Source organism: Spea bombifrons, chromosome 9, assembly GCF_027358695.1.
Source record: "Spea bombifrons isolate aSpeBom1 chromosome 9, aSpeBom1.2.pri, whole genome shotgun sequence".
In the NCBI taxonomy this organism is placed as follows: domain Eukaryota; kingdom Metazoa; phylum Chordata; class Amphibia; order Anura; family Pelobatidae; genus Spea; species Spea bombifrons.
Genome location: NC_071095.1, coordinates 29,223,514 through 29,250,618, shown reverse-complemented (window position 1 = coordinate 29,250,618; position 27,105 = coordinate 29,223,514). Strand labels below are relative to the sequence as shown.

Here is a 27,105-nt window from a genome sequence, read left to right as displayed (position 1 = left end):
ACCCAGACCCCATCCCCTGCGTAGAAGAAAACATGGATTTAATGGATGGATGTTTATTCTTGAAATATGTAAACATTTATATATGTACATACAGTTTTTACTTTGTATCATTTACAAGTTAAGCTCCAATCCAAGCATCACCAACACGGATTCCATAACCCACCCCGCTGCCAGGCTTCCACACGCTCCAACACATGCCCACGTACACACACCACGGATGCTTTGACACCAAAATAAATCTCAGCCAGCAGAAGGGCTGGGAAATCACACTATGCATCGTAAATGTTATTTATTTCTGTATTTTAATTAGATTTTCTATAGAAAAGAACGGTTTACTCTTGTGTATTTTCTCTTCTGTACTGATAGGTATCTTAGTGACACAAAGGTGCCACACGGGAAGAGTATTGAATCTGAAGTTCCATGCAGCAGCAAAATTCACAAACAGGGCCTGTCACAGACCTCTCTCTAGATGTCCCAACGTGTTAAAAAAAAACTTAGAAACAGAAGAAAAAAAAATAAAACCGAGAACTAAAAATAACCTGATCCATCTGCATTACGGTATTACTACAGGTGGGAAGTCTATTCCTCATGCCATCGTCTGGCCTGTAGGGATCTGGGGGGGTTTAAATTACAAGTACATTGGTAAAGCCCATTTATATGATGCCCAGAGCGTCAGCTTGTAGCGGGGGCTGCAGGAGTTGTGGTTGGAGAGGAGGAGGTAATTGAAGAGGGACTAGTGGTGCAGCTAGCTGTCCTGGGCTAGAGTGGTGGGCTGAAGGAGAGCTGGTGGCACTAGGCGAATCCACAATGTCACCTTCATAGAAGAAGAACTGGCACTGCAGGATGAACATCTCAATGACGGACTGGTGATTCTTGGTGGTAGAGAAGAACTCTTTGTTCTCAAAGTCTGGCCGCATCAAAGTAGGCCAAAAGCAGATGGACAGGTTGTCAGCTGTCATCAGGTTGGTCTTGTTATGTTGACTAACCCTGTGAAATAGAAGAGAGACTTCAGAGGTACTTCATGGAACCCCAACGTGGGACTGCATAGTTAACAAGAGGATAACGCTGAACTGAGACTCAAAAGTCTCATGACAGAAAAAAAAAATGTAATCATAGGTACCTGTTTAGGTGAGTGATAACAAATTTGAGGACCTCATAGTTGACAACATAGTTTTGACGGAGGTTCCTTAAAATGTATTTTAGGACCTGAAGCCGCTCCATCTTGTCCTGGATTCCTGTTTAGACAGGAAGTGACACGGTAAGGTTTGTTAGTAATTCCCAACCTATTTCGACTCTCCTGACACAATGCAACGCTAATAACTGCACCAGTGCATGCAAAGAGTTAAAACACAACAAACGTTTAGCTCATGTCACATTTTAACGGGCAACTTAACTCACTTTAGGCTTTGTAAAGAATCCCTCCATGCCGACAACACAGAAAGAAATGGAGGAAAAAAAAAAAAAGAAAAAAAAAAAAAAACCGGACTGCCGCTAAAAAGTTTAGGCACCGGGCTGAATGGCTTTGGGGTTTTTTCTTCTCTTTTAATAAAACCGTTAAATTAGCAAAACAAGCACAAAATGTAAAGGTGAACAAGTTTATACTCTATAAGAAATGCAGATTTCTACCAAACGTTATATGTTTGCTACATTAAAATGTTCTGTACACGCTTGTTCTGCGTATTTTTAATATGTAGGTATTTAATGAGGCCCTTGCTCTCGATAGAAACATAAGCTATGATTTGTTTTTTTGTTGGAAGGTCTTTATTCTCGTGCCGGGCTAATTTGTGAAAGGGGAGACTGCAAAGAGGTATCGCAGCACCGCAGGGCACTTTAAAAGAGGGCTAAAAGTCTACCTTCTTTTTTGGTCTGGAATATAAAGGGAGGCCTTTGTCTTTGGGTACTTGCATACTGAATCCCCACAAAAGAAGAAGGCATATAAAAAGGTACTCTTATTTAATATTTAATTCTTTGGAAAAAATACTTAACTGATGTAGATGCTGCTGCCATTTTCCTGCAATTAACAGGAACATTTCACATGCATGTTCACCGAGCCAGCACTTGAGGCGAGTATATGTTAAGGGGATGTGCTTGGCCAAGCATGTGCTGCATGGCAAATAGCTGATGGTTGGGGGGAAAGGGACAAATGCATTGGGAGGATTCTGCAGAACTCCCTCCCTGCATTTACAATGGGGGACTCATAATATACATTAATTTAATGCAGCAACATATTACGGCATTATTTTGCCATGTGCGATATCAACCTCCTATTCACCCTGCATCTTGCATTTGATCTGTTGTAGCCATGCATGTCTCGTTAGCGTGAACCATAATACCTAAGCGATGTTAAATAAAGTATGTTTCATTTGTCCGAGTTTAGACATTGCACCCGTCTCAGGTGCTGCAGCAATAAAGCTATGCTCGGCCGGCCATTACACTTACTTGAGGCTTCCAGGAGGTCTGGGTGAAGACTGTAAGGGATTAATGGAGCGGGTAGGTCTGCAAAGAATGCTTTCAGAGCGCCTGCTACTGCGTTTACATTCACCTCCATTGACGCCAGGTTCAGATTGTTATCTGCAGATCACAAGAGAGATTTCAGTACATGACAATGCGAGCATTATAGCAAGCTGCTGTCCTCATTGTCTGTTCATTTAGTTTAAATGACCTGATTTGCAAGTGGGAAAGTTTTGGATGTTTGTAATCGCTTTCACTGGAATATAAATGAGAACAAACGGGCCTCTGGGATCTTAAAAGCTTGTGTGACTATCATATCCTTGGAAACATGGGGGCTTACTAAAAAGAGTCAACTTTTACAAAAATACAAGAGCATTTGACTTGAGGTATAGCAGAATTCCAGACAGAAGCATTAGCTCGATTATAAGATGCCCCACAAACTTTGCATCTCAATGAAAGAAAAACATGGCATGTATATCACACGACCCTATAGGAAACAAAATCAAAACCACTGTTTCTGGCGCGCGTGCGCGCGCACCGCCTGCCTGCCTGCCTGCCACACACTCGCCCACCCGCCTGCCACACACTCGCCCGCCCGCCTTCCTGCCTGCCACACACTCGCCCGCCTGCCTGCCACACACTTGCTCGCCCGCCCGCCACACACTCGCGCGTTTGAGTTTCACCTTTGTTTATTGGTTAAAATGCAATAAAGGATGCAAAAAAAAAATGAAAAATGGTTGTATTTTATTAATTTTAGGGACACAGTATTTGTCTCTCATCCAGAAGATATGAGCACTGCTAGGTGAAGTAAAAGGCTAACGAAGCTAAATCAGGCTGAGATATACTCTATCTCACCAGCGACAAATGCGATGCGCTCATTAGTAGAAGATGGAGCTTGAGTCATCGATCCATTCGGAATTCTAGTGTTTGTCTGCTGCATCCCTCCAGCAGACTTTATTCTTAGTGCAAGTTTAAGGGTTTCTCTCGTTAATGCAGCTCCGATCACATTTTTCCAACCAAATCTACCAACTGCCATTATTTCCCGGGTTACGACTCACCTTGATCAAACTGCTTCTGTATATTATCTTGGTCTGTTTTGTACCCGCTCACACGGTACAGACCTTCAGTGTTCAGGCCTGGAATACAAAGAAGAAGAACATGCTAGTGAAGGATGACAGGTAATCACCGCACACGGAAGGACCCGAAGCTAATGGCCGTTGCCACGGTAAGTATCTTCATTAGTTTCAGGTTAACACGTAAAACCTTTTCTGAACTTACATATTCCATATATTAATACAGTAATAGCAAACTCTTATTTCACCCCGCGAAGGGACTGCAGATCTGTCACGTTACCTTCAAAGCGCTCATCCACCAAACTTTTGTTAATCAATGTAGTATTGGCAACACCACACCCAGACTTTTCCCAGAAATAATTGTTTAATCACGGGAATTTTGCCTCATTTGTAATCTTTGCCTGGAACACAGGTCATGTGACACAAAAGCAGGAGCGCTGATAGGCCGTTTCCTTAGAAACACAAAAGAAAATTCTTAAATGTTTCTGTGTTGCTATGCGAGATTAAACCTTCAAAGGAGATTAGAAAATGACTCATCTGCTAAGGTGTTCTTTTATTTTACATGTTCCAGAGCTCACGCAACCTTTAACCCATCGACAGATACATCAAACACGCAAAATTCTCTTAGAAGACTGCAGTAATTTTAGGCGCTCCGGATAGCTACAGTACTAAAGATAGGGCAGGGCACAACCTAAAAAGCATAAAAGGTGTACAACATTCAGATTCCTGGGTTGCTGCTAGAATAATGATGATTACACAAAACAAAGCGAGAATTCAACGCATACCTTAAAAAAAAAAAAAAAAAAAAATGATAGTCTGATACATTTATACAACACTCAGGCTATGATATTATATAAATAATTTGGGACATATATGTTCCACTTGCCACGCTTCCTATTTTCGGTGTCATTTCTGCAAATTTCTTACATGCTTCTGGAAGTGAAAACTCAAACTTCAACCAAAACACATTTAACCCTTCTGATTCCACAGCTAAAGCTACAGAGATTCATTTATTATCGCCCTAGAGATTATGAAGTCATTTCCTGTGGCTCAGAGCAGATGTCATCGAAAGTATCGGACTTGTGCTGTAAGAGGCTGCTGCGATCCACTGGGGATCCATCCAAGCATTTCCTCTCCGTTACAGATGGCTGACTAAATGGACATGGACTCCTAGCCGATAGATTCCCTGACACGTTATGTTAGAGGTCCGGATCAAGCGGCACACCGCACTATTACACATCAAAACCTTTTCTATACGTCCGGTCTAAACAACTGTGAATAGCGGAGCACATATATAGGGTCCCCACTGATCCCATAGGGAGCGCCGTCCTGTCAGTGACTCGCTGGTTGGGGAAGCTGAAACAGCGGAGATGACGCGTTCTTTAGATTTACATCCCCCCCACAATTACAAACGCATGGAAGGGTTCTGCCAAGCATATGCATTTGCCCCCATCGTGTGTCACAGCTATTGCATCTCTCATTTGACGCACTGCCAGTCAGCTCCAACAACAGCTCAGCAATACCTGCAGGCACAGATAAGAGTGTGTGCGTGTGGATGTGTATAAGAGCAGTGTAGGTATTTGTGTGTTTGTAAGCTGGTGTGTGTGTGTAAAGGCAGGGGAGTGTGAGGGCAGTGCATGTGTATACACGTGTGTATGGACAGGCTTACATAAGGGCAGTATGTGTATGTGTGTTTATGGGCAGGTGTGTGTAAAGGCAGTGTGTAAGGGAAGTGTGTGTGTGTGTAAGCTGGTGCGTTTAAGGGCAGTGTGTGTATATTTGTAAACTGGTGCGTGTAAGGGTAGGTGTGTGTGTTTATGGACAAGTGTGTGTAAAGGCAGTGTATATGTATGTGTGTGTATGGGCAGTCGTGTGTAAGAGAAGTGTATGTGTATATTTGTGTGTGTGCAAGGGCAGTGTGTGTATATGGGCAAGTGTGTGTAAAGGCAGTCTATGTGTATAAGTGTGTTAATGGGCAGTTGTGTGTAAGGGCAGGGTATGCATAAGTGTGTTTATGGACAGGTGTGTGTGAAGGCAGTGTAAATAAGCTCTGTAAAAAAAAATAGCTGGGGGCACATTTTCCATTCTTGCCTCATGCGCAAAAGGAGCTAGCTACGGCTCTGCAGTACTGACACCCCAACTACAGAAAAATGCATATTAAAAGTACTCTGAATAACACTAACCCTCTATTTTAAAACATTCTTCCAAAAAAATTACTTTCAGGCATTTGCACAACAAGAGCATTTAATGGGCCCGCACAGCTAAGTGCATACGATAGCCGGCGTGTCCCTTAAATCATTAATGTGTAAATATAACCATATTTATGTAACAGGTTCCTCGCTGGGATGGGACAGGTGCATCAAATGCATTGAAATTAATGCATTTATTACAACACGAGTTGCTCTTGGTGAATGAACTAGCAATAAGCATTCGCAGCCTGGGAATAGCACAAAACATAATTAACAAACTAATTAGATATCACACTCAGCCTCTTTAATTTGCCACCTACGGTAGTAACGGCAACAGATGAGGAGCCCTACAATGATCTTCCAGAACGGGTCCCCTTTAACTTCCTGGCCCGATATGTTCGAGAGCCCTAACGCGTTAACATTAGAATGGATTTCAGGAGAAGCTTTTGAAAAGCGCAGATGTTTTCGCATGCCTGGCGGAAAGATAGATTTGGATTTCCCAAAGCTGTAAAGCACTGGAATCTCGGAAGCATTAAGAGCGCGAGTAAAACATGCCTCACATAACAATCACTGCTATTCTCTGGCTCAGGATGTCAAAAGATGGGACATTATTTCAGAAGCCAATTTAAGGGCTTTTTTCCCCTCCAGCTCCTCGCCCGTTAAAGTGACATATCCATTCCCGAAGGGGTAATAGCAGTCCAATCCGGGGAATGTCCGGAGAATTCCAAGACAGCGAATAGAGCTCATACGCACAACAAATAAAAACCAGAGCTAAAGAGCATCTGAACAAAAGAAATGACCCCGGGCCTCGCTGAGCCCGCAGCATGTATATTACATATTATACACACATATAGATGGATCACGTTATGCGTTTTAATGCAGGATCCTTCTAAAGGCAAAGGATGGAAGCTCAATTGACACCGTCCAACGCAGTGGAATAAGTGGGCGCTATATAAAAACAAATAATAATGACCTTTAAGTTAGAACCGATGACCATCAGGTAGAACTTCTACTCCTAAATTGTCAAATAGCAAGACACAAGTTCCGCGTCTATTCACATACGCTGCTCCCCTGAACTATAACGGCTCCGGCTGCATATGGGTTGGAAAGTCTTCGCTCCGATATGGAGAAGGACTCTTAGCGAGTGGATAAAGTCACAAATCCCACCCTTACAAACCGCGTTTACCTCATGGATCCCTATTTCCATAATGGGTTCCACCGACACTCACGTCTCGGCCGTTATTTTATTTCAATAGTTGAAGTCCTCAGGAGGTACGTAAGCACATAGATCCTATGAAAACAGTTTAGAAATACAAAAAAAAAACGCGCCCTGCGGACGATGAATTAAAAGCCAAAACTGGAGACTTCCCTGTCACCTGAGGCCACCCCAGCCATGACAACCCAACAGTTGTCATGACAACAGAAGATGTCAAAGAGAAGACTTCAGCCAGCAACAATGGGATATGCCGACAGACTCAACGCACAGATTAAAGAGGGCAGAATCCCATCATCCTCTCTCCCTGCGTTCACGAGATAGCCAAGCGAGACGCGCCAAACCAAGGAGTGAATCAGAGCTGCGTTCTTACAAAAACGGGATTAACAGATTATTCCGACGGTCTCTATGGCAGCAAATGTATTAACGGCCTTTTTCAGCCCACAGGACCCATACCCTAGTATGAAGATAATCCACCGCGCGGTGTACAGGTTTAAGATAAGGGTGATCGGCTGCAAAGTAGGAGCATTTAAACTTCCACTAAAATACTAGATCTATTTCTCATACGGGAAAACCTGGAGAAACTGAAAAAACGGGAAAGTAAAGGTGCGTGGAGAGCCGCTGTAAATACCGTGTGATGTATAAATGGATGTCTCACCAGAACCGGTCCGGACAGGATTTATGGATATATAGTATTTAGCTAGTATATCGAGTGAAGAACATCTTGTGTTAAACCCAGGTACGCAAACACACGGATCTAAACTAATAGGATCCTCGAGGAGGAAGGTAATGGGTAAGAAGAAAAAGAAAACAATGCTGAATATTGTATAGGGAAGACAGACCCCGCGTGTTACAACCCGATATCTGACCGAAATCCTTCTCCCAATAATGGGACAAGGGCATCCCAAAGAAGCTGCCATCACCCTCACCGGGAGGAGGGTCAAAGTTAACGATACAATCATGGAAGGGCCGACATCAAATACATTTCCTCTTCTGAAGTCCTCTTACACAACAACAATCAGCAAACTACTTATATACACAAAAGAACATAGATTTAAAAGATCAACGCAAAGACAACTATCAGGAATGCTCAGCACAGCGATGGCAGCAGCAGGAGCTGTGGGAATAAAGCGAGGAGCATGTTTATTTTAGCTGGGCGACGGCGGCATCTGCTTCCTCTCCTGCTCGTCGGGAGCCGCATGTGGCTGGGATCAGATCTCACAGCTTGTGTCGCCTACCAAACGCTTTGCGCAGACCCAACAACTCTTTAACGCCTTGCGCGACGCTGGAGCTTGTTTGTGACGAGAACAGGAGCATATTGACAAAAGGTGCTGATCACTAATAAAATCTGCCCCGTTCTCTGAAAGAACGCAAAGCTGCAATGCTGATATCCCTTAACATGCTTGCCTTGGAGAAAACAAACATATTGGCCTGAAGTCCATTAAAGCCATTTTTTTTTCTTACACAGAAATAAGCTGCCAATCATTGGCTGACACTAGACTAATGCCGTGCAGCGGCTGGGGGGCTTACACAAGACGTGAGAGCTGCCAAGCTAGTAGCCCCTGTAACCCCCCATTCAGAAATTTAAGGGACAGAGTGGACACCACAGATTCCATCAATACCTGGGTCATGAAACGCAGCGAGATCTGCTCTTGCGCCGATGGCACACTTGCCTTTATTCCATGGGCAGGGCTGGTGCGATAAATGTGAGACTCGCGTGATTAGGACACCAATTTCAGACCCCGTATATGATTAAAAGCAATATCGTCTAGTGAAGGGGGCCAGATGAGGACATTGAAATGGATCATTGGCTACTAGAAGCACAAAAGGGACGACTTCTCCAGTGAACCCAGAACCCGAGACAAAGTCAATAATCTGTCCTCGAGAGCGTTCGATTGCATACCTGTTTCCTCGATGAAGTCGATGCACTTCTTCACAAAGACCGGAACGGGCTTGTCTGCGCTCACGAGGTCCTGCAAGGGCTTGCCGAAATAGTTGCTATCCCAGGTTAGGCGAGTGTGCGGGATGAAAGGCTTTGTTTTCTTTTTCTGCAAAAATCACAATATCACATTTTATTTGAGAGAACGGGTTGCTACTTTAACGCGCTTAGAACCAGTCCGAGGAGAAACGGCACAGAAACATTCTGAACATGATTTTATAATTAACGCGTTTGACATTGAGCGACATTCTACAAACGCTGCGTATTTATAGCCGTTCAAATGGTATTTATGGAAAGCCACAGATATAAATCTACACCAAGTCTTCACAAACTCAGAAAAGTTGCATAAAAAAAACCCCATGAATAGAAAATTCAGGTCAAATCTAATGCCGATTCTAAATTGACGAAATAACTGATGTCGTCCGGAATGATTTCAATCAGAAAGACATTGTTTTAGCAGAGGCTTCAGTGGAAGTTGTCTGAGCGGATGGGGGGGGGATGTCTATAATCAAACAGGCTTACACAAGCGCCTAGTAATGTAACTAAAACCCGCACCTATGAACATACGTGTGATTTTATATATTATGAAACAAGGGGCAGTCAGTAATAAGGGGAACGCAATGTCAGATTGCTAATGCGGCTGGATTTGATCATTCTTACTATATCTCGTATAATCCAAAATTGCCTTTTTATAGCACTTAAAGGGTATATATAGTGAGACTCGATGAGCGCACCTTTCTGCCACCGACCGGCTCCTTCAAGCAGGAACCGCCGGACCACCAGAAGTGCCCCCACTATTACCCTTATTTGGGGGAAGAACGCACAACAAATCACAGTTATTTAACCCTTTCCGTGCCAACCATCTGCAATCTGTTAGTGACACGCGCCAACGCTCGGGTCTCCCCTCCAATACAGCGTTACACCAGCTGGGTTTCCTCTTATCAGTCATATAAGTGATCAGATTCTTAAAAAGGATTATATCTTCCACCTGTTATGATTATATCTTCCACTCCTCCCTTTCAATGCACCTAAGATAAGAACACGGCCTCTCACAGCATGGTTTACCGTATATTTTGGCTCGTAAAGTGTATTGTATATACTGGATAAGTTCATATGGCTATTATGCTGTCTGGAGCACCCCCGGAGAGGAATAAGAACTTCGTTAGATTCTGTTAGAAGTCGCCTTCAGCGGTGCTGGGAAAACGTACACAGAGCACAATACAAAGCGTCCAGGCCCTCGGCTACCGGCCCCTTCGACGTACCTAACCGTATAGCGGAGTCATTGGTTGCCTGGCGCGTCCTCGCGTTACTGCGCGGAAATTCCCACTATCTTGGAATGAGTCAAACAGTTATAAAAAGTACGATCACCCCGGCCTCACCCCGCGGCTGTTAATGGAAAGTAATATCCTGGCTGCGAACAGACAATTATATCCTGTATAGAGCGCCGGATTCACCTTTAGAGACCAAAAATTAACTCTTTAAAAAGTAAGACTTTCGATACAAGAACACGGCACTTTTAAAAAAAAAAAAAAAAAAAAAAAAACCCCAACATACCCCTTCACTTTGTTTGGCCGTTAGCTAGGCTCTGCAGAGCGGCCAATGATGGGCGATCTATTGTAATATAACGCCGTTAGGCATAAACCGGTACGATGGCACCGATCACCCGCGGCAGTTATATCATTTATATTCAAATTTAAATGGTCCCAAATCTCTATCTGCATCTACACGAAGTGACAGGATACTCAACAAGTTGCCATGGTGATGACAAACGTACAAGATATTAAAGCGTTAAATGAAATCTCCAAACATAGAACAACCTAAACTACTTGGCGATAAGCACCTTTTTTTAATTCCAGCGTCAAATGTTTTCAAGTATTTCTGTTGATACTAAATCTCATCCATAAACTGGGCTAAATAAATGGTGGTTGTGCTGGTCAATAAGCACCGACAGCATGAATGTAATATGTGGAGGTTAACAGTCATATTTGTGTGAAAGGTGCGCCTACTTAGTGCCCCACGCCTTATATTAACAGACTGCGTATTTAACTATGAACGCGCCGGCTCGTTTAGAGTTTAATACTCGTTTTATAGTTAGTGTCACAGCTATGAAGCGCTCTGTTAATGTAACGTTGGCAATATCTCCCAGCCCGATATATGTAATGATATACACACACAATGTACAGACAATACACAAATACAATCCTGACAATTTTGGAGTAGAGTGTGTGTGTGCGCGCATGTAAAAATTACATACTTGTCTCATGTCTCTCCTGCAATCATGTATCACATTGGGATTGGGAGCATGCATTGGAAGTGATGAATAATAGAATGTTTATTATATATCTATATAATATATATTACACACACGTCGGGCTCATGTGGCTTAACGTGGCACCTGGATGCCGTGTATACAGCAGGTGAAGCCCTACGATGCAGTTCCAAGTTGCCCTGGGGCCTGGGTTTTGTTATAGATAATAGTGCCATGGTCTTATACTGTCAGCAGATGACATTGTGCCCTATACTATCCCTAAGCAATCACACACTACACCGTCCCAGTTATATTTCACCATCTCTCTCTAAAGCAAATCATTCTTCCGTCACGTCTAAACCTCAGACCCTCTAGTTTTAGACTATGGTCTCTTGTTCTAGAATCTGTCCTCCTTCTAAGTAAACTTTCCTCATGTACTCGGATGAACCGATTAAACTGCCCCTCTATAATCATTTTAGACCCAGAATGGTTATGCCTTCTGGCCTTGAGGCACACATCCCACAGCCCTTGGCATTTGCGGTGGGACTCGGGCGATGGTCTGGGCTGGGGGGTCCTGCGAGTAAACGCCTTCTTGCCGGGAGCCGAGTAACTATAATTTTCTTCATGGTTTCCCATCTTGTGCTATTTTATATAAGTCTCGGGTATTCCTTTTCCAATGCCAATCTCAGACGTCTCGTGTACTTACAATTCACAGCACAGTTCCTCTTTACATAAAAGAAAGTTATAAAAAAAGGCTTTAATGTGCCCGTTTCACTTCCCAAACGCAAGAGGAAGCAACTCGCAAAAGCGAGCCGCTATAACCGGGAACACTTTACTATCTTAAATGTTTAGTTGACTGGCATAAAGGCTATTTATGCGACTGCGGCCAGCAGAATTAGGTTTACTCATTCATAAAAGGAAAACAAGTAAACATCTAGTTCACATAAAAACAAAAAGTATTTATAACAAGATAAATGGGGGAAAGAATATTTAAAATGAAGGATAAATCAGAATAAAATCCCGTCGATAGATCGGGTGCCAGTAGGTAAAACATTAAAAAGCTGTGACTTCTAGACTTTTCCTCACCCCAAATCTAGAAAACCGAACTTAAACTGACCTTTTTGTCCTCTTTTGTTTTCGGCGGCTTTTTCTTGGTCTTCCTCTCTTCTTGTTCCGGATCGGACGTGATGGCCGGATTGTCTATGCCCCCCTTCCAGGTGTCACCGGGTGAGAGCAGCGGGTCTTCCTCGCTCGGCCTGTGCTTTGGTTTCCGCTTGCGATCTTTTCCCGGCATGGTAAGTGCTTCCTCGTCGCTAGCATCAGAGTTTGCTCTCCTGTAGGAGTAGGATTTGGCCTTACTAAAGAGAGTCTTTGACTTGTATCTGTATTTGGAGGGTCTTCGCTCCGCCTGGGATCGCGACACTCTGTCCGAGACGCCGTTCTCCTCGTCTCCTTGGACGTTGGCAAAGAAGAGACGATTCTTTAGCGCGTGGTTCTGGCTGTCATCGGGGACAGCATAGATGTCGTTGGAAAAGTCTTTGTGTTTGAGTACCGTGTCGGCGGGCTCTGCGTAGTTATCCAACGGGTCAAGATCATCCGGGTGCGACAAAGGGAAGCGAGAAGGCTGCTTCTTTGGGTTCTTACTGATGCCAGCTTCAATGGTTTTAACCAGATTCGGGTCCAGTCTATTTACTTTGGACTTGGGTGCAGCTCGTTTCTGCCTTATTGAAGGCGGCACTTTATGGTTTCTGTCATGGTCGAGGCAATTAAGCGGGGTGCTGTGTATTGGATATTCGTTCCCTTCGTTGTCCAAATTGCACTTCGGCAACAACTGGACATCATCACCGATGGGGCTATACGGAGGGGGCGCTTCGGTGTCATCTTCGGAATCCGGATAGCAGCTGTAAGCGGGAGAGTTGCCACGCGGCGAATGGATGAAGACATCTTCGGATTGGTGATTCGCTTCCCGGCTGTTCTCTGCTAAATAAGAGTTCTCGATTTGGGTCTTTTTTTCCAAAACGTCACTGAAAAACGGCGTGAAAACCTCCGTCTGGCGATGATACTGAGACAGGGAGTATAAAGCGGTAAATTTTGCAGAAATCTCAGTGGCAATGTGCTCCCCTTCCGTCATGGACTCTTTGATGGACTCGTTCTCAAAAAAGTCTGCTTGGCTGTCCGTGACGGCCACCAACTGAACCGGAATAGTGTCTTGTATCTCGGACAGGAAAGCTCGCAGCATTCCCATCGAAGCCTTGCGCTTGGCAGAATAAACGAGAATATATCCGTGGACGAGTTCGTCCTTTCGGACTCCTATGGAAGAGTGGTAGGACAGTATGGTGATCTGGATTCTCCTCCTCGTTTCACCAATAATTTTGTCAAGCATCAGGGAGTTGTTTTGGCCAGGCTGAGCCGCACTGCAAGTTCGTGACTCAAGGAACGGAGAAAGAATGAGGTCTACGCTGAAGGGATCGCCACACATGCCACACATCACTATCCTCAAATCAGCCTCCGAAAGGTCTTTAATAGTGGGAACCGGGCTGGCAATATCAGAATTGTGCTTGACAGACTCCAGTACTCCCCGTAGCGCCTCCTTGATCTGAGACTCGTTGAATTTACGTGGGTACGCGCCAGCAGGTATGTCTACAAAGGGGCACTGAAGCTTATTTGCCAGCTGCTGTCCTTGATGTCTCAAAATGGGCAAGTTCTTGCTCACACTCTCCCTCTGATTAGCTAAAATTAAAGTGAAAGGAAGATTTAAGATCTCTTTCTCTCTCCGTGCCATGGCTTCTGACCGAATTCTGCCGATGCATTCTCCGATAAAAGTAAGGGACTCAATGGAGCTAAAAACACAGAAACAACCATGCGGCTTAAAACCAAAAGTCCATAATTGGCTCAGGAGGTATGGGGAATGTGCATCTACCGCTCTCAAGTCCAGCTCGTATATTTTCCCATCTAATGCAAACTCGTCATCCGTGGATTGCGTTCTTATTTCATTGGCCATCTCCTGAGATAAACTATCCTTGCCAAGTATAAGAAGGTTCACTTTGTCGAGGTTGGTACCATCGTGGTACAGGTTTAGCCGGCCAAGGTTGGACTGCAGAAGACTGTTGGCGAGTACCTGTTCTACTTTAATATCCATACAGTTTTGGCCACTTAGACATGTTTCTTTAGTAGGATGATAAACAAAACCTATGTGTTTAAGAAGAAGAGATTCTCTGTCAGTTGCAAGCTTCTGTAACGCTTTATATCTTGGTTCTTCCCCGAGGACAGCGTTGATTTCGCTCATTTTATCAGTGCTAGGGGTGGCATTTAGATCCAAGTCATAGAACAGCTCGGAGTGCTCAAAAAGCATCTCTTGAAAATCCTCTTTGGCTTTTTCAATAATTTCCCTCTGGTGTTTCCGGTACACTTCCACCCGATCTGTCTCGTTGATATACTTGTAGGCTTCATCCTCCAGAACAAAACACATAACCTCTTCCCAAGGCTGACCAGGAGAGATAAATGGTATCTTTTCAAGAGTTTTCTTGAATTTCTCCTTCATTTCTACTCTCCTTTTTTCACACACCAGGTTCTGGACATGGTTTTGATAGACCTTCTCAGCCTCTGAGGTGCAGAGCAGATCAAAAGGAACCCTCCTGTCATTGACTTTGTCGATCTGATCAGACTGATCCCATGGAGTCTGCTCCAGAAAAACAAACCAAAAGTTGAAATCAGGCCTTTTCTCAATCAGCTGCAGAGCTTCAACCCACTTTAGGTTTTCAATTTCCTCAAGTTTGGGTAAAATTGTATTGAGTGTTCTTGGTAGTGTTTTCAGATACTCCTCTTTCCTTTTTCTAATATGCTCCTGCTTAAGCTGCTCTATGTGCTTGGAAAATGTATTTCTGGCCTTCATGGTTCCTTCCAGGTTGATGTAATTTTCATAGTCTGGGTGGTTTTTCAGTTTGTTACTGATAATTTTCCAGGTTGAATGGTAATCCCGAACATTTTGCACAATAAGTTTTTCGTATTTGTCAGTAGCGGAGGCCACAAGCTGCCTGTGTGTTTTAAAAGCATCCATGTAGGGAATTATTTTAGGTTTACTTCGCGTTTTGTCCAGCAGTTGAACTAGTGCCGTAAAACACGTATCTACATTGATATTATTCCGGGCGGAAGTTTCTACAACCGATAAGTTCTTCTTGTTTGAGGCGAACCCCTGGACTTCCCTTAGATATTGATCCACGCATTCATCACATTTTGTTGCTGCAATGATGACGGGTTTTTTTGCTTTTGCTACTTGGGCATAGAGATTATTGACAAACTTAAGCTGATCCTCAAACTTCCGGTTGCATCCTTGGCTGACATCGATGCAGAGCACAAATCCATCTATTGTGAGCTTCCCTTCAGGCATTTGCTTCTGCTCAAAATCCTGTTCCAGGCCCAGCTGATCTGTGCAAATATACATCAGCTTCTCGGCAGACTGCAGCTTGGAGGCGGCCGCGCGCTTGGTGTACGGTTGAAGGTTTGTACTCCGATGGGGTAGAAATGTCTGGTCATCTATGAACTCCGTTTGCTCAATGATGTGGTGCCTGCAGTCAACCCCATCCTCCCCATTCTGTATTACGTCACCCCAGTACAAAAAGTGGTCATTGTTGACGACGCGCCCACCAAAGTCAATCGTGCTAAGGACAGAGGTATGTTCTGGGTAATATTCATCAGCCTTTGGGCGGACATATCTGTTACACAGACACGACTTTCCAACTCCACAGTTGCCTTTATCTTTCTCTGTTCCGGACAATCCTATCACGCTAATAGTATACGATGGGGGTCGCAGCTCCTTATTCTTTGCCATCATTACTCCCCTTTCATCCTTCTGAGCTCATTTATACAGATGGTCGTGTAGTGCATTCTTAAAATATTCCACGTGATCCAATGGGTCCCTCAGAAGCAAAGGCAGTAGCTTGTTATCCTCCATTGACAAAGCAGATGATCCTCACGCATGGCTGCATCTGATCTTTCTGCAATAAGTGAAAGAAAACAAAATAGTTATTTATGGTTGTTAAATAGTAAGATTTAATGCACAATAATAAACTTACTGTCACGGATGCAAACTGACTAAAATCATTATCGGACACTCAGCGTACTAAAGAAAAAGTACTGCAACCGCGTCGAACCGCAACATATCCTAATAAAACACCGCATTCACATGGAAAAAAAATACCAACAACTAATCCGCTTATTTCCGCAGATCACTACTTCACAGTCGAGTCTGATTATCCAACACATTAAACAAGTTGTCTTAACCAGTAATCCAATCAAGGCAGAGATTACATGGTCCAAAATAAAAGCTACTTCGTCTGGATAGATGTATAAACGTCACATTCCTCTCATGATTTGCTTTTGATCCTTCAGATCACTACATACGGAAGAAATTAATTTACTGTGACACGAGATCACCTGTTGGCTGCTTTTACGCTTCCGGAAGCACTTGGATATTTTTATAATTGATCTTATGGATGAAGTGGTCATGGATTTGTAATCACCCATCTGGCAGGGAGGTGAGAATATAGACCTTATAATGCCCAACAATAACTTCAAGCAGCGTACTAGATTTTAAGTTCTATTAAACCTAAATAACGTCAACAAGATGTCTAGACATGTTCACAAATATCTTCAGTGAGGTAGATATCTGCTTGGCAAAAAAAATCCTCATTCAGCACCTTTCACATTTACCATTGAGGGTTCAAGGATATCAATTTGACAGAGATCTTTTCTCCTCTGAACAGAAGTACAAAGCAGACCGCTGGAAGGACGCCATTCCCCAAAGACCATAGAGAACAGCGAGGCCATACCCCAACAGCTCCACAGACCATAGAGAACAGCGAGGCCATAGCCCACAGCTCCACAGATCATATAGAACAGCGAGGCCATACCCCAACAGCTCCACAGACCATAGAGAACAGCGAGGCCATACCCCAACAGCTCCACAGACCATAGAGAACAGCGAGGCCATACCCCAACAGCTCCACAGACCATAGAGAACAGCGAGGCCATAGCCCACCGCTCCACAGACCATAGAGAACAGCGAGGCCGTAGCCCACCGCTCCACAGACCATAGAGAACAGCGAGGCCGTAGCCCACAGCTCCACAGACCACAGAGAAGAGCGAGGCCATAGCCCACAGCTCCACAGACCATAGAGCACAGCGAGGCCACAGACCATTGAGCACAGCGAGGCCATAGCTCACAGCTCCACAGACCATAGAGAACAGCGAGGCCATAGCTCACAGACCATAGAGAACAGCGAGGCCATAGCCCACAGCTCCACGGACTATAGAGAACAGCAAGGCCATAACCCAAAGCTTAGTTTAGTTGAACTGTAAGTATACTACTTCCCTAGGCCTGATATGTTGATGTATGCATGATTGCTTGTGATACACCCGAGGCATGGGTAGCTGTAAAGTGCCATCAATGATCACTAGTCATATAGTAATAGAATAAAACATATCTAGCCACTGCTAATATTACATGACCACAAAACGGTAATTTAGAAGCAGACTTGCTACTGTACAGCGCATTTGGCACTTCTGTCTCGCTCTGCAACCGAGGCTCAATTGCACATTCTGAATTAGAGTATTCCCCCGGAGCCATAACTGCGTGAGATCTTCTCTGCGTGCTGTAACGACATACTTCACGCCACATCACTGGAAAACCACAATGATTATTTCTCAATTGCAGGCGTACATAAATGTGCAGTATTAAAAGTTTTGAAGTAACAAAGCAAACTACAAAACCATTTATATTTTAAAACGTAAGCCCTTTCCAAAAGGGGTAGAAGACACTAGTTTCCAAGCTGCCGTTTTATCAAATACAGCAAAAAAAAGAGAGCGATCGTCCGATTAATTTGCATAGCAGCTGCAGTAATTATGCATTTAACCATTTCAGCAGAATAGCTTTGTTTGAACTTGACTTTCATTAAACTCTAAACGGAGTCATCAAATCCCACCTTCAGGGCGCCTTCGGGGCTTCAACTCTTCCTTTAACGATCAATCGACCTGCTGCGGCTGTCTCAAATAAGCTGGAGAAATCTGCCCGGCAACTCGGGGACGTAGTTCTAGCTTGGTAATTTATGTACGCTGTTACCGGGCCTTACAGAAAGCCCCGCATAGCTGTCTCTTAATCAGCACAATCTCATACGCATCCAAGTCTCCTTGTGCCAGAGGTCAGGCACTGTGTATTTTACACTAGAAAATATCGCACACAGCACCCCTGGGTAGCAACGCAGATATTTCGCAATAGAGCAGGCCTATATGCAACAACACATACATTGATGCGGCCTCTCCAACATGAACAGAGATTATTACGGACTACTTTAAGTGCATCCTTGTGACCCATCTCTAGATATTACACGGATCACCTCTATTGCCAATTAGCACCATGAAAAGCTTAATATATTTGTCTTGTTAGACTTCATAAATACAGGCGATCCCAAAGAAGCATTTAATGAAGCTTGCATGGTGGCTGTACTCAGGAATACAGAATCTTCTTTCTTTACTTTTATTGCCGTTAATCATTCCAGTGGGCCGGTTAACCATACTCATTGACTAGTGGATATACTCAGGAGGTTTTTTTATTATATGTCATGAATGAGGGCATAGAGATAACAGCAGAAGACACTTCTTTAAAGTCCATAAGTTCAATGTTTTGCCCAGATCACTACGTAATGAATGCAACATCTTGATAGTACTCTTTTGTAGACTACAGCTCCCTGACCATATGCACAATGACGACGAGCGACATCAGAAAAGGGGGTGGGTTTTTTTTTTTAGTGTATTTATTTTACTTTTATTTGGTTTGGCGTGTGCAGGGAAATTAACTATTACCATATTTCCACACGATTCACAGTTTACCATAAATCAGAAATGTATGACAAGCTTAGCCAGCCTTTTATGTTACAAATCTTACGACTGCAGCAACACCGCGAAAAGTCAGCTAGTCCGGATCCCTGGCATTCAAAGAGTTAATGCCACCTTATGGTAATTCATAGCAAGAACATATGATTAGCGAGCAATGTACTTACTTGCTCATCCTCTCCTGGAAAAGCAGGGGAGATGAAGGGGTTAACTTGTCTCTACACACCTTAACTCCAAATCAGCTCACCCCAAAACTTCACTCGCTGTCACCAAAGCTCTATTTAAGGTTTTAACAAAACTCAACGCGGCTTCAGTAACCACCTGAGCTGCTCAAACTCTCTGAAAGCCAAATTTAGTCAAAAAAGTAAAACTTCAATCAGAAAAATAAAATGTTAACCCCGGAAGCTATGAGTTCAGAATTAGATCACAAAGATAGAACTAATACGACATTGAATCTGATTAAAAATAATCACAGTGCTTCACAAAAAATAGTATCACACAGAGAAGAACAAGAATACAAAACAGTATAAAACAAGGAATAAAATAAAGTAAAATAAATAAATGGTAATCTCCTTTGTCAAAAAGATATTACAGGAAATTCAAAGTGTCTCATATTCGAACACGGTGCCTATATTTTAAAATTACAAGTTTCATTAAAACTCCCTGGCCGACGAGTCATTTGCTCCATACGCACACTCTCGACAGCCAAGTTCAACAAAAGACACCGACCGACGCGCTCAGGAGCTGGTGTTACGGGCTGTATGAACGCTGTGTGGCAGATCGGGCCCTGAGTTAAACGAGCAACAACTATTACTCCTGGGCGTGAAATGTCGCTGTGAATGGAAGGGGAAGCAAAGACGGCACTGTGACTTTTGGGCCAGAATATTTGATTTTAAGAAAAGCCGGTATTATATAAAAAGGAACGAACGAACAAGTTTATGCTACATGCAGTGTCCATACAGGAAAAGCAACCATCGGCTTATCTCCCAATACACACCCAACAGCCCCTGTAGTTATCGATTAGGGTTCTGGTTGACCCCGCCACGCAGTACTGGATAAAGTCAGCAAACATAACGCGCTTCTCAGGTCCTGACATCTTCTCAATGGCCTGCAGATCACGATTAACTAGGCCTTCTGCGGAGTGAATTACAGCGTAAACGCGTAATCCAGACACACGCCATCAGAAGGACGAGCTAGTCCGACGTTCTCCGGTCGTATTCCGATACGAAGTACATTTCATGGTTCCTTCAACGGCAAGTTTTTTTTTTTTTTTTTTACGTCCAACCCTGCGGTTCCTTTTCTCCAGACGGCAGGGCCCATGTAGAGTAAAACGTTCCACTTTGCACCGATCCGCTCATAGAATGTTCTAGAACAGCATCCGCTTGCTTCTTGGCAAACTCTCGATGGGCCCTCACATTCTCTTAAAGAGCGCTTTCTGTGGGATGGTGCTCGAGGGGCCTTTCCTGATGATCTGGATGATTTTACAGTACCAGGGCAGCCCCGCCATTCACTAAATCCTCCCTATCTGTTCTGTACGGGGAGACGCCGGTTCAGTGCTTGGAAACGGTTGCCGACGCATTTTAGTCTCGATATAATAATACAGAGGTGTCCGGGGACGTCTTTTGAACACAGTATAACGCAGGGCATTTTGTGCCGACAACTCTGATCTGATGAAACAAGCAGCACATTTTGGGCTCATCTGTTCCCTTAGTTCCCCTTTATATACATTCCCAATATTATCCGAGTAAAAGCCATGTCAGACTATATAATCCAGAAAACAAGACCAATCTTAGATTAGAGTTTCAATATTCGAGGGATTGCGGTTTCACGCTATAGTAAAAGCAGCTCGTTGAATATAATCCGCCCGTACACTCCTTGAGTAGCTCTGGAAGTTGAATCTCCACAAGCTGCTGTTTTTAAGACAAAATATCACATTTTTAGAAGCAGTTGGCAATTTGGGAATGTCCATCGGGTATATATTCAAGAGGACATCAATCACGTCAATAAAAAGCTGAGCCTAAGGGCTGAAAATCATCAACAAAGGAAGCAAAGCACCGGCAAAACCCGGAGAGCGGCATTTCTCTACACGTGGATCATCTTACGGAATTTAAGTCACTATAGATTTCTATAAAGACGTAGAAGTGCACGTAGCACCAGTGAATTAGCAGCTCGTTTGAACATGCGCATGTGTTCTGTGTACTCGGTTCACGGGCTTGCACGCTAAACAAAACTAGTCCGTTCTGCATCTGCAATCAGAGCTCGTTGCTGTTAAAGCGGCGGATCACCGCGTCCTCCAACAGCCAAAACAAATTACTTATCTGAGGTAGAAGCTGCAGCTCATCTCCAACGGTCCGATGACTATTTGGCGAGCCGGTGTTGGAGATGACTGGCGGCAAGTACATCGGGCACAAGGGGATGTTTGCAAATAGCTGGGGGGCAGGCGAAGGGGCAAACGCAGATGGGGGGATTCTGCAGATGGGACACAACGCAAGTTAAATGGGACTGCTATGAACTGCACAGGACTGCCGGAGCGTGCCCTGTAACACCTCATTCCCACCTTATCTTCTGCAAACAACTGGAAGTAAACGGGAAGCGGAAAATACGACGTCATGGACGCAATTATATGTGATTAACCCTTCGCCTTCATAGGTGCACTACATCCATCAAGACCACACGCAAAGATTTAAAGCGGGGCTCTCAGGCGGGTTCCAGTAACCGGCAGGTACCCAGAGAATCTGTTTATTGTTTATCCCAATAATTTACCGGCGAGCTGTATAAACGCTGCCTGTATACAGATAGAAGCATTAAATAGAAGGGGGATTATAATTGAACAAACACACAGATGGCCACTGTCCCTTAAACGGAAAGAAGCATTTGCTTTTTTGCAGGTACAAGCAGGACTAATAAAACCCTTCAAGGGCAAAACAGTCAGGTTTTTTTTACCTGGAAATTTACAATCAAAAAAAAAAATAAGCAACTAAACCCATGAGGAATGCCGGAGACTTAAAACTTCCCAGCATTAAACCAACAGAAGCCCGAGGCTGCTTATGTTCGGTACACGCGGCACCTACTGATTAGCCAGGTTTTAATCACAGATTCTTATTTAACATGAGCGCAACAACGACACGGTCCGTGTGCACGCGGGGGTCTCGATAGACACCACCCTGACCCGACGGCGACTGGCAGCGGGTACGCCGCGTAGGCACGGGCAGCAGCAGATGTGTCTGCAAACACGTACACTCCGCTCTCTGCCAAATCCCTCCAGGTATTTACAGCGGGTACAACTCCGTTGGGCTCCCCGGTAATCCTCAACTGCGTTATAAAAAGAGCTAAGATATCGCCATTAACAATGTCAGCTGTCCTCAAAGGTTTGTTATCAAGATAACGCCAAAAAAACACCAAAAAGGAAACTCATGCAAAGGGAAGGAATGCCGCGAGACAATACTAATATTATAAAGGGAGCAGAAGAGCCAGGAAAAGGTGGAGGCATTAAGTAGGTACGTTACTACGTGGGGGTAAGTATGTTTCCGCTGGCGTTACTATGCGTGAAAGCATGTTGGTTTAATGAGTCTCCTTGGGAAAGAAACTGGCTCCATTTTTTTGGCCGGCTCCCAAATTCCATCCAAGTGTGTCAACCCCTGCCATAAAAAATAAAAAGAGCATCCAATTCTGTGCCAAAAAATAGACAGTAATTATGACATCTGTAGTGACAGCACTGCCTCCGTGAGGAGCATGTTTGTCAAGTTATGAATGAGTTAAAACAGTTAACCCCCTCAAGCATGAATGAAGGTATGTGTATCATTACAGCTGCGCTCGCCTCCTTGCTCTTCTATTACTCAAAATATGGGGGAGGGGAGACCACCCATAAAACAGATCATAGGTCAAAATTGCCCTTATGAACAAAAAAAAATTGGGACAAAAAAACGGCGCAGATTGTTAGTTTTAGGAACACGAAAGTGATTGATCAAGGCAGACAAAGTAACAATACACTAGAAAGAAACTACCCTCAGGAGCTCAGACTACCAGGACAGTTGGCAGGTACGGGCATTATCTAAAGCATCCGGTAGCCATGTTTCTGAGCACTGGATGGATATACGTGTGCAGGAACAGAGAGAAGGCGGAAGCAGCCATCGCATTCTAATCTCTTTAGGTAGACAAAAGGTGCTGCTACACACACACACACACACAGATTACATTGAAAGTACCACGGTGTTTACCAAAGGTAGAAGCTGCAGCCGCCAGAGCAGTCCTCAAGCAGCCAATCAGCGGCAAGCAATGCCAGATCACGATGGAGGAGGGCAGCTGCTGCAGCAGGACCGGCTCTTGCAGCAGGGAAGAGCTTTAATTTGAACTTATGCTCACAGAGTACTTTAATACTCACTCTAATGTACTAAGGGGATCTAAAACCCGACATGTTGGGTACTTAACGGGTACACAGATGACATTATTTACAAGACTGCTCTTAGAATCCACTTAGCGAATACTACGCCCCAAGAGACACATTGATGCGCCGCAGACGTTTCCGTTAACGGCCGTAATGCACAAAGTATTAAGACTCCTTAGAACCCAAAAGAGAGACCACATACAGAATAAGGAACTACAGAGATACGGAACAGACATTTCTTTTTTTAGGAGAGACTCTTGTCATTAAGAAAAGAGCACAAGACATTATTTTTTATAAATAGATCAATAAAAAAAATAAGTTTCACATCCCATTCTATTATTCTATAATGTCCACAAGGTAGGCGCCTTTTACAGAAACTCTTCCACCAACAGCATTTATTACATTGGAGTTTGAGAGAAAATAGTCCCCTTCGGCGTTTCAGATGCATAAACTTTTAAGGCTTTAGGGATCTTTAAGAAAGGCGATAAAGTGAAGAATCCAAGAACGACTCCATACGATGAGGTTATCACAGCGACATATAATATACACAATATCACATGCGGCAAAGATAACTAGAGAACCGATACAGCCATAGCTGCAGAAAACGGAAAGCACCTTTAAAATAGCATTAAACGTGTATTGTGAGTGCAGTTATAAGAGGACCGATGTGACATCACTTTAAAGCGGGTTTTATCTGTACACATCACATCTTAACACTCACTGGGTCCGATGACATCAGAAACACATTTAAAAGTCCCTGCAATGACATCAGCCTGTTACCTGGCTCTTAGGTCGGTCTACACCGTTCAATCATTTTTCTTATATATAAGCCGATTTGGGTTTCGTTGCCAAGTGTTGCTAGAGAGCTATGCGAAGCACGACACAGCTATTCACTAAGCCTTAATAACCCAACTTCCAATCATCATACCTCCGTGCTAATACCACCTATAGTAACGCAGCGTGCCAGTAAATACGAACGATTCACACGCAAAGGCGAGTGATTTTTTTACCACAACATAATGGGGAAAGAGACTTGCCAACTGGGCTGACATTATCCTCAACTAAAGCCAAACAGCAGGACAATACGCAGAAATTATACGGTTAACTCAGTACTACCTATACCTGACCCCGAATGGCGCAGAAAGGGCAGAATAAACTATTTAGGGTATTCCTGGGGTACACAGGTGGGTATTACCGGAGATGCTATGCTGCACCAGCCACGGCTTTGGGGTAAAGGGATACAGAATCTGGCATTTAACCCCTTCATGAATATCACCATCATGAAGCCTTTTCACGATCCATTAAACGAATGATGGGAGCCAGGGAGCCATCCATTTATAACCGGAACGACGACTCCTCACCGGCCAGCCGCCGGCCTCTGTGAGAACGGAGGACTCCGGGAACTGCCCCTGCTGAGTGTATATATTCAGATTCTACCCCCCCCAACAGGGCACCTGAGTCACCAGAACTACTAGTCTCAGGAAGTGCCGCTTGTGGGGGACACAGACGGTGGGGTAACAGGAGAATGCGCCCCCTGAAGGCCGACACCCCCCGGTCTATGAAAACCCTCCAAGGATGAAGAGTTAAAGCCCGGATGAAGGACCGGGGGCAGAACCCCCTCTGGAGCTGAAAATACCCCCGGTTTAGAGGCAGGCCCCCCCCTGCTCAAACAGCGTCAGCCCCTAGCTATCCGCTTTCTAACACCCCGGAAGGGTCCTGTCAGCCTCGGCCTCGATCTTTTGCTATCACCCCGGCCCGGCTCCTCATCTCACCTGTCTCCGGATTGCATATCTTCCTAAGAGTCCTGCTCTCCCGCCACCGGTCCCTTCACAGCTTCCCGCCGCCCCTTCCGCCTCTCCTTTCCGTGTTCGTTCTTCCCAGGCTCGCGGCCGCTGCTGCTTGCGCTTCCCTCAAAGCCTTTCCCCAATTCAGTAATGGCGGCGGCTTAGAGCACGCGCACTCGCTCATCACCACGACCAAATCCCACCTTCCCCTCCCCTTTCCCGAAGCCCAGAGGTCGCGCGCGCGTTCCCGATGGATCTATTTAATTGACGTCATCGCTCCAGTCGCAGACTCGTTCCCGCCTTCCTAAGTCCATCCTCACGTTTCTTCATTTCCCAAAGCATTCTGGGATTTGTAGTCTTTCTTAAAAATCCTTCTTCATAAAGATAATTACACCGCTATATAGTTTCTTAATCGAGGAAGTTTTACCGGAAATACACATAATTTATTCTCATGTTCTTCAGCTACTGTTATATCACACCACCCCATAGGACAGTGGGGTCTGGGATTTATAAAAAAGAAGAGGAAAATGTTGCTCAGGAAAACAAGAATACCAACGCCACCCAAAAAACTCCACATTTTACTTTTTTTGGGATATGTTACATAGGAACCGACAGTCCTGAATTTGTGAGGAAAGCTTTTGTCCCGGGTGCTAGCTGCCCCTAAAATCAGCCCGTTTAGTGTGTGGACAAATCTGCAGTTACGGTCCTAAAATCAGGCAAAAAGCATGCAGTGATGGGGTATTCCATAGCTGGGAAGTCCATTGGTCCAACAGTGCAGCAATGGTCTGGTTTTGGGAAATGTAAATATTATTCAAATATGCCGTATATATATATATATGTATTTGCTCGATTATAAGACGACCCTGATTATAAGACGACCCCCCAAAATCTAAATATTAATTTAGGAAAAAAACAAAAAGCCTGAATATAAGACTACCCTATAGGAAAAAAGTTTTACTAGTAAAAATTAAATCATGTAAACAATTTTTTCATATTTAATAAAGGTTATGATTGAGAAAAAGATATATTTTTTTATTTCCTTTTATTTTCCAACCTGCCCCCCCAGTTATGCACATCTGCCCCCAGGGTTGCCACTCTGCCCCCAGAAATGCCTTATACCGCCTATATGCCACTCTGCCCATGATGTGCCTTTTAACCCTCTATATGCCACTCTGCCTCCAGAAATGTCTTATACCCTCCTATATGCCACTCTGCCCCATGGTATGCTTTTTAACCCCCTATCCCACTCCATAAAAAGCTTTGACACTATGTATGCTGTATGTTTAAATTGAAATACAGTTTAATTGTAGCGTACCTCTTAATTTATATGTGAAAAAGATATGTTCTTATAATTTTAGTTTGCATTTCGTTGCTCACATTCTCACTGACTCTCCCTGTCTCCTTTCCCGCTGCTCTGCTTATTTTCTTGCCTCTTCTTCTTCTGTCTTCTTTATTCGTCTTCTTCTCCGCAGTATCAGCTCCATTGATCAAACCTGCTGGATCGCTTACGCGTAAGGGTGGAGCTTGCACACCGCATGGGCAGCCTCTCCCCGTTCCTCCATTGGGAAAAGAAATTGTGCGCGGAGGCCCTGCCCTTTGGAAGAAGTGATCCTGGAGGCCTGGTCAACCAGGGAGAAGCGGATGAAGAAAGAAGACAGAAGAACAAGAAGAGGCAAGGGAAGAAGTGGCGCTTCTGGAAAGGAGACGGGCATAACAGAAGCGGACAATCGAGAAGGTAAGGAGACTCCGCCGGCACAGACTCCATCCCTTGGGATGTTCTCCCCACCCTATGATTACCGGCTGTGCTGGCGAAATATTGGCCGTGTGGCAACTCTAAGAGTGGTGGGAGACGGGACCCGAGGGTTTCCACCCCCTGATGGTTCCTCTCTGATTCTGTGCCAGACAGGCTGTTACTGTAATGGATTCAGTTGTAACAA

The 27,105-nt window shown here is 44.3% G+C and overlaps 1 protein-coding gene across 1 annotated transcript; it reads right to left on the bottom strand.

Annotated features, from left to right (window-relative positions):
* Positions 1 to 37: 37 nt before the first annotated feature.
* ARHGAP5 (Rho GTPase activating protein 5) lies at positions 38 to 25,380 on the bottom strand. Its single transcript, XM_053475223.1, has 7 exons — positions 25,157 to 25,380; positions 12,231 to 16,107; positions 8,830 to 8,974; positions 3,510 to 3,587; positions 2,440 to 2,571; positions 1,121 to 1,235; positions 38 to 987 (listed from the first exon to the last, which is right to left on the bottom strand). Exons 2-7 carry the CDS (start codon positions 15,942 to 15,944, stop codon positions 654 to 656), a joined length of 4,518 nt encoding a protein of 1,505 aa, XP_053331198.1. The 5' UTR covers positions 15,945 to 16,107; positions 25,157 to 25,380; the 3' UTR covers positions 38 to 653.
* Between the last annotated feature and the right edge of the window lie 1,725 nt (positions 25,381 to 27,105).